General features: G+C 41.9%; 2 protein-coding genes across 2 annotated transcripts; one reads left to right on the top strand and one right to left on the bottom strand.

Moving 5' to 3' along the window:
- Window positions 1–221: 221 nt before the first annotated feature.
- On the bottom strand, window positions 222–7,348 carry nefla (neurofilament light chain a). Its single transcript, XM_044334578.1, has 7 exons — window positions 7,256–7,348; window positions 4,855–5,024; window positions 3,827–3,913; window positions 2,193–3,426; window positions 1,914–2,038; window positions 978–1,399; window positions 222–893 (listed from the first exon to the last, which is right to left on the bottom strand). Exons 4-7 carry the CDS (start codon window positions 3,231–3,233, stop codon window positions 511–513), a joined length of 1,971 nt encoding a protein of 656 aa, XP_044190513.1. The 5' UTR covers window positions 3,234–3,426; window positions 3,827–3,913; window positions 4,855–5,024; window positions 7,256–7,348; the 3' UTR covers window positions 222–510.
- A 1,588-nt stretch (window positions 7,349–8,936) lies between these two features.
- Window positions 8,937–11,311, top strand: pgam2 (phosphoglycerate mutase 2 (muscle)). The gene is made up of 3 exons (XM_044334361.1): window positions 8,937–9,450; window positions 9,675–9,855; window positions 10,815–11,311. The coding sequence occupies exons 1-3, from the start codon at window positions 9,034–9,036 to the stop codon at window positions 10,982–10,984; spliced, it is 768 nt and encodes a 255-aa protein (XP_044190296.1). The 5' UTR covers window positions 8,937–9,033; the 3' UTR covers window positions 10,985–11,311.
- Window positions 11,312–12,619: the final 1,308 nt, after the last annotated feature.

The raw sequence follows: 12,619 nt of genomic DNA, 5'->3' as shown, positions 1-12,619 counted from the left end.
TATAATGTGATAGGCTACACAATAAATACTGAGCTAGCAGGATATTAATGATCTGAGAAGATTGTAGTTGTGACAGGTTGACTGAGAATCAAGTGGAGTTATTATTAGTCAGACATGCAAATCCTAAAGACTACTGCTGTGAATCTGTGGTCTTCATCTTAGGGATCAAGTTACATCAGTACTTTTTTATGGTTTCACAAACTCAAAACAAACGACCAACATAGTTTTAAGGAGTCTTTATTTAGCCACCAGACACTCACACATTCATTTTTGCATTGAGCAATTACACATAATACATTCAAGAAGGAAGCACCAGACCTTTATGGACTACTCTGGATATTGGCAAGCAAGCAGTTAACCTTGATTTGTTGCTGTAATTGGCTATTGGACTGTTTTCATTGAGCACCATGTCAACAAGCAGATTCGAGAGGATTGCGCTGATGCCTCTACTGGTTACTGGGTTGAGGTTTGTATGTGGACAGTCTTGACTGGTTTGCTGAGGCTACTGGCTTACTTTTTATCCTTTGTGTCTTCTTTGGTCTTTTCCTCTGCAGCTTCAGCTTTGGCTGCTTTTCCTTCATCTTTCTCCTTTTTGGCGTCAGCTTTGTCATCTGTTTTTGGAGTGGCTTTGTCATCTTTGTCGTCAGCTTTGTCTTCTTCCTTGGCATCGGTTTTATCGTCTGTCTCGTCACTCTTCTTTTCTTCTTCCTCCTCTTTTTTTTCTTCTTCCTCCTTGGCGTCCTCGTCTTTGTCATCAGCCTCTTCTGTTTTCTCCTCCTCTTGTGCTTCTTCTTCTTTCACTTCAGTCTCTTCTCCTTCTTCTTTGTCTTCTTTCTCAGCCTCATCTTCAGCTGCTTCTGTCACCTCTTCCTTTTGCTCCTCTTCATCACCTCCTGTATCAATAGATGGAATTTTTATTATTATCAGTCATTATGACCTGAATACTTACGGAATATAATCAAAAAAGATGCACTAACCCTCTTCTTCTCCCTCCTTAGCCTCTTCATCTCCTTCCTTAGCCTCCTCTTCATCTTCTTTCTCTTTATCTCCCTCTTCCTCTTCTTCCTCCTCCTCCTCCTTCTTCTCCTCCGTCTCCTCTCCTGCCTCTTCTTCCTTCTCCTCCTCCTCTTCCTCCTTCACCTCCTCCTCCTCTTTCTCCTCCTCTTCCTTGGATGGAGTGGCCTCTGCTTGCTGGGCGTGGCTGGCAGAGATGATCCCCTCGGTGGTGCTGACGCTGGAGCTGAGGAGGCGTGATGTCATCAGGTAGGAGGCACCGGAGCTCAGGCTGGAGAGGACGGGCCGGGCGAAGGAGGGCGCTGACAAACTGTGGCTATAGAGAGAGGACACTCCCCCACCCATTCCCACATTGAAGCGAGACTCCTCCCCTTCCAAGAGCTTCCTGCACAGGTTGAGCAGAAGACAGGTGATGAGTCATGCAGTAGATGGAAACTCTTTTTAAAAGCATCGTTTTTAAAATTGTCAATCAGCTTCCATTTATTTACACTCACGAAAGGGAAACACATGTATTCCAATTAGGCTCTAATGATGGCTTTATACAAGAATGTGTTGAATATAAAAGTGGCCAAATGAGGCTAGATCCTGCTCTTTTTTGATACATACTTAAACTATCCTAACAGCCTTTTCATGCATCAAAAACAATCTCACATAAAGTTTTGCCATACATTTTGCAGATATATCCACATAAAGAGAAAGATGAGAAATAGTTATGCACTTTATAATTTTATCTCCTAACAAATATTTTCAACCGAAATAACCATGTGAATTACTTTTAAACCTATTCAAACTTGTATTTTAGAAATTAAGTATTTATGTACCACTTTAATATGCTTATAAAATCACAACTAACCGGAGCTGGTTTTTGATTTCTCAGCCTCCCTCTTGTTGCCACTCACCTGTATGCAGCAATCTCGATATCCAGAGCCATCTTGACGTTCAGAAGGTCCTGGTACTCCTTCAGGTAGCGTGCCATTTCCTGTTTGGTGCCCCTCAGTTCACCCTCCAACTCTCCAATTGTGTCCTAAATAGAAAGACAAAGTCAAGAATCTTTTATAAATCACAAAGACACATCGTTGTAACAGTATATAACATTCAACATGATGACATGAAAAGCTTTACAATCCCGAAATTTACATGCTAATCCTAAAAATCAAAAGATCTGAACCACTGCTGACCTGCATAGCGGCTATCTCTGCACTCTGCTTCTCCTCCATCTCATGCAGCTGTTTCTCCAGGGACTCATTAAGGCCTCTGCATGCATCAATCTCCAGCAGGCGGGTCTGGAGCTGGCGTCGGTACTCTCCTGCTTCGTCCTTTGAGCTCCTCACTGCGTCGGTGTGCTGGGCCACGGTTTCAGTCATGGAACCCACTTTCCCTCTGAACCACTCTTCAGCTGCCTGCATGTTCCTTGCTGCCAGCCTCTCATACTGGGACCGGATATCCCTGAGAGCCCCAGAGAGGTCCGGAGTGGCAGCCTCGGACTCTACGGCCACCTGGACACCCAGCTGAACTTGGGCCTGAAGCTCGGCCACTTCGCCCTCGTGAATCCTCTTGAGGAAGGCCAGCTCCTCAAGCAAGGTTTCCACACTCTTCTCCAGCTCGGCCTTAGCTAAGGCGGCCTGGTCAGCCTCACGACGGGCCTCCATCAGCCTGCTCTCAGCCTCCTCACGAGCCAGCACTTCCTCCTCATATCGACCCTGCAAGGCACTCAGGGTTTGTTCCAGTCGCTCTCTCTGTCCCAGGACAGCCTGCTGTTCGGCTCTGGCCTCATCCACAGCAGCTCTCAGGGAGCGGGCCTCTTGCTCGTACAGGGCTCTCAGGCGGGACGGCTCAGTGTGCCTCTGCCTCAGCAGCAGTAGCTCTGCCTCCAGTGCACGGTTCTGCTGCTCTAGGTCACGCACTCGTTCTATAAAGCCAGCAAAGCGGTCATTGAGGTCCTGCAGCTGGGAGCGCTCTTGGGTGCGTATGGTGCGGAAATCGGAGCTGATTTGGGCCGCCTGGCTGAGCTCCAGCTCCAGGGAGTGGGCTGGTGAGGAGGAGGAGAGCAGCACTCGGCCGGGAGTGGAGTACTGCAGACGAGAGGAGGACAGCGGGGAAGCATGGGAGGAGTAGACGGAATGGGTCCTCCCTCTGGTCACCACACGAGGGGGAGCCTCGACATACCAGCGTCTGTACGACGAGGTGGAGTAGTATGGGTCATATCCGATGCTACTCATGGCTGAGTGCTGGGAGGATAGGCTGCTCTCCCTCTCCTCTTTGTGTATGTGTGTGTGTGGAGGTGTATGCAGGGCTCAGGTTTAAGCCTCGACTGCTTGCTGCTGCAGCAGCCTGTGCTTTTATAGCAGGACAGTGATCTCTGACGCAAGCGCTTTCCCCAAACTCTGACAATGCAGGCTCGATAGGCTTACACTGCATTGGCAAGAAATATAACAGAGAGGAACCATGGGAATAAGTATGAGAAGAAAATGAGTTCAAGATAGAGAGAAGAAAAGACAGGAGAGAAGAGGTTACAAAACATGTTATAAGGCTAAATGCATCTATTTGACTGGTTTTGACTTTGCCATGGATGGATGGATAGAAGTGTTCAACCAAGCCATGTTTTTTTATAAAATCACTTGGTATAAAACATGTTCATCACTGTGTGCCCTGCACTGCAACAAAATAATAAATACATACAAAACAAGACATCTAGCACATTATCAGCTTTAAAATAGAACCTGCACCTGGACTTTGACCATGATAAAGCATGATAAATTTTGTTAGGAGTTCCATATATATTATAGAGAGCAAAAACATGGTTTAAACATACTTGGATGTAAGCCGTGCTATTGTCACTGCAGGATAGGGGGGAGGGGGGGTGTCCTGATTTAACAGCCGTGACACAGCATCTCTCCCTCTGGTGGAGAGCAGAACTGCAGCAATGACCTCAAAAGACCTCTACTGATACATTTCAACCCAAACGAAAGGTAAAAGGGTCACATGGTGAAGACATACAATTTCAATAACAACAATTAGTGGAAATATGATGAATGCATTTTTCAAATTTCTTGGTCCATCAATAAGCTCAGCTGTTTACTATGCAATTGGTTAATTAGTAGTGTATATATGCAAACTCATTTTTTTTCTTTTTGTTAATAATGTTACTATAAATTCTCTAATTTGTCTTTTCTTTTTCTGTCTGCGCAAAAGGACTTTATGTAAAACTGGGTCATATATCATCTGAGCTCAGCTATATAGGGTGAAACAAAAAATGGCTGGTTTGTACATGTGTTGAATCTGGCTGTAGTTTTGTGTCAGCTTTTTATTTGTGATTAAATTTGTAAAGATAGAATTGCGATGTCTGTGCTGGTATCACTTGCCAGTGACGTTTACAGTGTTTAGTAAATGAAGGTATATAATATTGTCATCATTATTTGAGGTGAGAGGAAGCAAGCATTATGATCCCTCATCAGAATATGAGATGTTCATATTATACTTTTAATTTGTTCAAAAAACATATTCTTAACTAAAGTACATATTTTTATCAGTGACAGAGGAGCTGATTTGCCTTTTGTAGGCTTGTACTTTAAATGCTTAAAAAGACAAACAGTCCCTCTCATCTGCAGCACAGACACTCTTGGCAGGTCAATTACACCCAGTTGCTGACATGCATTTTCTTTCCTGTGTGACTGGTGAGGGTGTGTATATGTGCAGGTATGCAGTGGCTCAGTGAACGTTTATATTGGGGAATTCATCTTGCTTTCAAGCTGCATGCATAAATGAAATGTATTGCGGTGCTTTGCAGCAATATCTGCGTGTGTGTATGTGTGTGTGGGGTGCAAGGTATGCAGTACTTACAAACAATGCTGCTTCCAAACAGAAGTGAGGCAGGCAGTGGGAGCCGCACGGACTCTGCTGCAGGCTGAGTCATCGTAACAGTTGTAATCACACGAACTCCCCTGTGTACACTTTTTCTCACCCTTACAGCAATCCACATCAGCATGATTTATGGCAGACATTTACAAGAACTAAGGAAATGAAACAGAATAGACCATTGACTTCTCTTCCCAAACAAATTAACTCATTTATGGTGCTGCTTTTTCCTGTTTTTCTATCTGTGATGCTACTATAAAAGCTCAGCTTTAGCCTAAGTACCAAATTATTACTGGTAACATTCCCAGCATCACGCAACTGACAAAAACAGTAACCTTGTGGTGGACAGCATCCATATTCCTAGCCTTACAGCCTCTATACACAATCAACAAATGATCTTTTACTGTTGTGTATGTACAAGCAGACACAGCACCTGTTACATGCCTCAGCACAGATAAGCATAGTCTGACCACAGGACAATAAAACCCTAAGTGCCACTTTAAGCTTACATGTCGGCAGTTACAATGTTAATTTAAAATTAATGATGTAGAGGATCATTGATTCACTGGAACTGGTGCATAGTTGGTATTTGGTGGAATATCTTGCTTTATGAGTTGTATTTATCATCTCTTTAAAGGCACAAGCTGACAGATACACAGCCAGCACTGTAAAAAACTGTATTTTCACATCCACCAAATGCAGAAAAAAATACAGCAGTGACTATGATTTGTGTATCTGGAACACTAGTCCAATATTCACTCTTCATTTTAGCTCTGTCTTGGTTTCCGTCAACTACTGAAAAAATATCTTTTGCTGTTTTGCTGTTAGATGTTCAACCATAGCATGTTCAACAGCAATTCTGTAACTTTATCTGCTGTTTGGTGTTTGGCAGGTAGCGCACAGCTGTTTTTTTTTTTGCTGTAAATGGTGAGGTGAGTCTGGACAAAAACAACAAATGTGCTGTAAACCAAAAAAATTAGTCAAAAGAGGCTAAAACACTCCACAGAACTGTAGATCTGGGTTTTATTTCTTCATTATTTTGGCATTAAAAACTGCATCATTTTAATTTCATTAACATCAGTTAACTATCACTATTCACCATTCACATCCAGTGTTTTTCCTGCACCATCATCATTGTTAGTTCCTGTTTGATTCAATACAATAACCAAACCCCTTTTCATGAACACATGATGCAGGTTGGCATCATGCCTGGAGTTCCATTAATATATTTTTGGATTATTGTATTTTTCTTTTGTCTATATATAGATCGTAATTTCATTTGGACAGGAGACATTGACTGTAGATGACAGCTCAGCTTTGGCTCTGTGGCTTAGTTTCCAGGCTTAGTCAGCACTTTTATCTGTAAATCCTGTAAGTTTCAGAGCATTTCTGCTTCCCAACATTCAGTTTCATCAGGGATACTGCACAATATTTAGCTATGATTTTTTTTTTAATCTCAGTGGTATACAATATTTTCCATAGTAGGCATTTCACAACTCAACATGCAACATTTTAATACTCTAACCACTAAATATAATACACTTGATCTTTTGGTTTGCAGTCAGCCCCATGCGTATACTACATATACAACTCTTAAGACTAATGACATCACATGACTAAAATACACCTTTTATGAGATGCAAAGCTTCCTCAGTCTAACCTGATACAGTGTAACATGCTGCATGGTGCTTTTACATGTAATAATTTGTGTAAATGATACAAGAGCAACTCCTAGAGGTGATGGACAGAAATAACACTCTTTATAAAGCCCTTTGCCTGTTGAAGATTTAACATAGAGTTTATCATTATTTGATAAGATATGCTGTTTTTCAGTATTATTTATTTTGATTTTTTAAACTAACAAATCTTTGTACGCTTCTTTTATGCATTATGCTATTTCTGTCTTTACCCTTACAGTGCCACCACCTGATATAAAGGGCAGATGAGGTTGTTTGGCACTGGAAACTTTTATAGGGGTGTTAATGAAGCAGGTCAGCAGGCAGGAGTATTTTTTTTTTAAAAAAAGTGATGCTTATTAACAAAAATGGCAAGACAAAAATGAATCCCGGGATTTTCAACAAAAATAACTAAAGCTGAGGCAAAACGAACAAATAAAATCTGCAGCCTCACAGCGAGCTGCCACCTACTCTCTTCCCTACTCCTTTTACCTGACCTTTTACCTTCTCAATCTCTAACCAAAACGTACTCAGGTTACCATAGGGTGAGCTAGACTTACAATGCTTTCAAAGCATATAGAACATCACTGATGTAGAATTTCTCTGTTACTGCTGACAATCACAACTTTCTGTGATCACACACGCACATCCATGAGTGCACCACATTATAGAGAATATCATTTACTACAGAGCAGTTATATCCTTCCTACCTCAATTTGACAGAGTCAAGTGACACACTGCTTAGTGGAGTTAATGCACACCTGTTGTCACTATCACTGATTAAGCAGACATCTGCCCTATCACAAAACTCTAAAAAAAAAAAAGAAACATCATAGCAGGACTAGAGCCCTTCAACAAAATATAACACTGTGAAAGACAAATTACTCCACTGAAACTCATATTCTATTGTTTGTGTAACATGACTGATACATTAACAGAGACATTGGACTGAAATTGGTGATTTAATACACAAAACACTACTAATGTTGGGAACCAGGGCCCAGTTAAGTAAAAGTACCAATACAGCAATGTAAAAATACTCCATTATAAGTAAAAGTCCTGCATGAAAAATCCTACTTAAGTAAAAGAACATAAGTATTGACAGAAAAATGTATTTATATATGACATCATTAGATTATTAATACTGAAGCATCAGTGTATAAGCAGCATGTTACTGTTGCTGCTGGAGGTGGAGCTAGTTAAAACTACTTTATATACAGTTAGCTAGGTTAGTCCAGTGGTTCCCAACCTAAGGGTCAGGCCCTTCCAAAGGGTCACCAGATAAATCTGAGGGGTCTTGAGATAATTAATGGGAGAGGAAAGAAGAAAAAACAGAGTCCTTATACTCCTGGTTTTTAGACTTTTTTTTTTCTTATCTTTGATTTTTGGTGAAATATTGGATCATTTGAACATTTATTGAAATGAAACCATGTGAGAAGTTTAATGTGAAGAACCAGTATTTAGTGGAGCTGTTAAAAACTCTTAGACATCTGAAATGTGACCCCGACTACACACTGCTTTTTGTGAGATGTAAAAAGTCAAAAAGGTTGGAAACCACTGGTTTCATCTTTAAAAAATGTGTTTTATTTTAAAAGCTTGTTATACTATCCAATTGGTCAAATCGTCATTTGAAAAGTAACTAAAGCTGTGATATAAATGTAGTGAACTAGAAAGTACAATATTTCCCTCAGAAATGTAGTGGAGTGGAAGTATAAAGTAGCATAACATGGAAATACTAAGTAACACTAGTAAAGTACAAGTACCTCAAAATTGTACTTAAGTACAGTACTTGAGTAAATGTACTTAGTTACTTTCCACCCCTGCTATTAGTAGTAGAAGTAATAGTTTTAGCATATATGGTAGTTGGTTGCAGGATTACATAATTTGTATTACTTGCATTATCAGCTATTTTATGTAAGAGAAGGTGCATGAGTACATACTGTATGCAGCTGTTCATTCAGCTGTGTTTGGGGAACACACGGCCCGTGCATATTACCCTTTCACTGTGGAAACTGAGTGGACCTCTGTAGACCTTGTTGTTATTGATATTCCACATAACAAATTCTGTGTGAACAAATGTAATATTTAATTAATATACTGTATGAACTCTTCTCAAAACTGTTCATGTCAGACTGAGGTTCCTCTCTGCAGCCAACTCTGATCTTTACACTTTTGTTCCACAGTTCTCAGTTTAAAAGTCATGTTGCTATTTTGGCTTAATATCTGACCTCTGGCCTTCCCAGCCACCACATGCAGAGGTCTGGGTTCATTGGCTGGGCCTGTATGTCTATCAGAGTATGAATGCCTCTCACAGGTGGAAAATGAAAGAGGCCTGTCTGCTATGCACTGCCACTATCCAGGCTGCTATAAAAAGACTGTTGTATGCTGGCTCGGGCTCACTGTTGGTCAGGCTGTGTGTGTGCACAACTTAGAAGGGCTGAGGGTACTTTGTTTGCTTTAAGGTAAACTCAGGAGAAACATTGCAAGTATGGCCGGTGTTCATCGTCTGGTTATTGTTCGCCATGGTGAGAGCGCCTGGAACCAGGAGAACCGCTTCTGCGGCTGGTTTGATGCCGACCTCAGTGAGAAGGGTGTGGAGGAGGCCAAGCGTGGAGCCAAGGCTATCAAGGATGCAGGCATGAAGTTTGATGTGTGCCACACCTCTGTGCTGAAGCGTGCTGTCAAGACCCTGTGGACCATCATGGAGGGCACAGACCAGATGTGGCTGCCTGTGCATCGTACCTGGCGTCTGAATGAGCGTCACTACGGAGGCCTCACTGGTCTCAACAAGGCTGAGACAGCTGAGAAGCACGGTGAGGAGCAGGTGAAGATCTGGCGTCGTTCCTTTGACATCCCACCTCCACCCATGGAGAAGGACCATGCTTACCACAAAGTCATCAGTGAGGTGAGACAACTGAAATTAAGACACATGTTTCTCACTAATAAATTTAACCCTAAAGACCAACTTCAACAATTTAAACAAATCATATGAAATCATTAAGCAACTATTGGTATGTGTTTATTTGGAGGACCACCAGTGGTTTCTCAGTAGTTTTATCAGTCAGTTATGTAACTTTTGTCAATTGTTGTGGGAGTAAACTATCCTCTAACTGTTCATTCTACCTCCAGTCCCGGCGTTACAAGGGCCTGAAGCCCGGTGAGCTGCCTACATGTGAGTCACTGAAAGACACCATTGCCCGCGCCCTGCCTTACTGGAATGATGTCATCGCTCCTGAGATCAAAGCTGGAAAGAACGTTATCATTGCCGCCCACGGCAACAGCCTCCGTGGCATCGTCAAGCACTTGGAGGGTGAGCATTACACTTTGCAGGCATAGAAAGCTTTAACAAAAAGAGACAATTAAGAGGAGAGTGATAGGTAGAGGTGAACGTTGACATTAGAAAATCCCATAAAGGACCAAAAAATGGTTTTACGATAAAATTCAACAACTTAACCAAAGATTTTGGTTTGAGAGTAGCTTTGATTGCATAATCACAGTCAGGCTTGTCTCAACACACACACACATTTGTCACTTTTTGGGGACATTACATAGACTTACATAGACCTAACCCTAACCATAATAACTCTAACCCTTATCCTAACCTTAACATGACCCTAACCTTAACCACTGACCAAAAAATCAGCTTTTTCCCAATTGGGGATATGGCTTTTGTCCCCAACTAGAAAAGCTGCCCCCAATTAACTGGTCTTTAGCCTGAAATTTGTCCCTGAAAGTAGCCTATGAGAGACCCACGCACACACACAAACACACACACTCATGGATTACAGTGCATATAAATAGCAAGCAGGGACTCTCGCACTAGGGCTCAGGGACAGGGGAGAGAGTCATGAGCTTGGTTCCCATTACAGTCACGACCTTTATGTAGAAAGGTTGTCCTTCTCAAGGAGTGGCCAGACATGGATAAGGTAGTTAAACAGCCAGAGAGGCTCAAGGTCAAATAGAAAATGTCAGCGAGGAAGCTCAGATTTTAAGGCTGCGGATGAAAAAAAGAAGCAACTCAAGTTTTTTATATAATAAAAGTAATAAATAATGATACAAGTTTAAGTTAGAAATTACTGTAATCAGAATAATTTACAATACAATCAGATATAAGGAAAATCTGCTCTGTTGACTACTTTTATTATGCAGGAGCATTATCCTTCCTTTCTGCTTTGCCTCCAGACAGCTTCATATTACATCAATTACATTTCCTCTGTTCTGTCTGCTGATCTGCATGTCAATCCGTCTGGTTCCTGTTTGTCTTTCTAGGTATGTCTGATGCAGCCATCATGGAGCTGAACCTGCCCACAGGAATCCCAATTGTGTACGAGCTGGACGCAAACCTGAAGCCTGTTAAGCCCATGGCTTTCCTCGGCGATGCGGAAACCGTAAAGAAGGCCATGGAGGCTGTGGCCGCCCAGGGCAAGGCCAAGAAGTAAGCCTGCCCCGGAGGCTCCGTGAGGAGGAAGAAAAAGAGACTTTTCCCACTTTTGTCCTTCAACCCTTTCCTCCTAACCATTATTCCATCCTTGTTGTCCATTCCAACGGGGGAAAGGTTTAATGGTTCAATTGGAGATGGGCCATTTTCACCACAGTAGCCTCCTGTTTGCTTAAATGGCAGACAGAGATGACCTGTCAATCCAAGCTGACAGCCAGGCACCACATTTTCAATGCCCACACACCACTCAGCCCTTTTAAATTGTGGTCAAGCCCTATTTTGAGGGTACCACCACCCTGGCACAACCAATAAAGAAACCATATTTTTATGTAGGCCTGTGTCTGTTTCTATCATCTCATGTCTCTCTTCCCTTTCTCTTTCTTTATATTATATTGTCACCCTTATCTGGTACTCCTATTCTTCTTCACTGTCCCATTTAGACATCAGTGGTTTCAGCAAAGTGCAAAGGTGCTGTGAAATCTTATCCAGGAGACAGAGAGGAGGAGGGGGGAGGAGAGAGAGAGTGAGTGAGAGAGAGAGAGACAGAGAGAGGGAGAGAGAGAAGGAAAGAGAGAGACAGAGAGATATGTCAGTGGGTTCATCCTGGCAGCAGTCCCATGATGCAGGAAAGAGCTTATCTGAGAGTTTCTGCCTTTTCTCTGCTACAGTCAGATCACACAGAGAAACACACAGGTGAAGAGTCAGTTTAAGCAGTTACCTGTCATACATAAAGGAGTTTTAGTAACAGGTGACAAATTATAGGACAATAAATGAGTAGAGGAACATAACAAATGCGTATGATTTGATAACAGGTGACATTTTCCTGGCATGGTTCAGGTCCACTTGCCACCTTTGAGAGCGGGTCACAGTAAATCAATACAAAGTTATTTTGAGTGATCAGCTTTATTCCATGATGAAGCATTCCAATCCTGATGGGAGTCATCTCTTCCAGGAGGATAATGTCCCCATCTACAGGTCACTGAGGGGTTTGATGAGCATGAAAATTATTTGAATTATAAGCAGTCACCAGATCCCCACCCAAATGAGCACTAAAGGGAGATTGTGGGCATACATGTAAAATATCACTCTCTTTTTTCTTTTGGAAGAATACTGTTTATTTCTTCAATGGAGTTCCAGAGACAACTAATTTTTCCTTTAATTTGTCACCCATTAGCCAGGTGGCAAATTAAATGAAAATCCTGAATAAATGAGTGGAGAAACATAATGAATGCAGATGCTTCCACACAGGTGCACTGCATGGTACAATTAAGCAATTCGCATTCAAGCATGTATAAAAATGCTGAGCACACCCAGTTGATTCTGATTTTGTATCAAGATTGCAAGAGGAAAAGATCTAAGTGACTTTGAAAGAGGGTTCATTGTTGGGGCAAAGATGGCAGGAGCTTCAGTCACAAAGACTGGTCAACTGGCTAGTGTTTTAATAGGAACAGTGACTGAAGTGACATCTGCATTTAGATCTATGGGAAAGACATCAGTAAATAGGATTGGAAATTGTGGTTGACAGCCTACATTTGATGACCGTGATGCTTGTGCATTAGTGTGATATGTAAGGAAAAACAGAAGAGCAACTCTTCCTCAGGTGACTGAGAATGTCAATGCAGTATCAGATTGCATC

Source organism: Thunnus albacares, chromosome 18 (genome assembly GCF_914725855.1).
Source record: "Thunnus albacares chromosome 18, fThuAlb1.1, whole genome shotgun sequence".
Taxonomy (NCBI): Eukaryota; Metazoa; Chordata; class Actinopteri; order Scombriformes; family Scombridae; genus Thunnus; species Thunnus albacares.
This window is presented reverse-complemented; position numbering and strand designations above follow the sequence as displayed.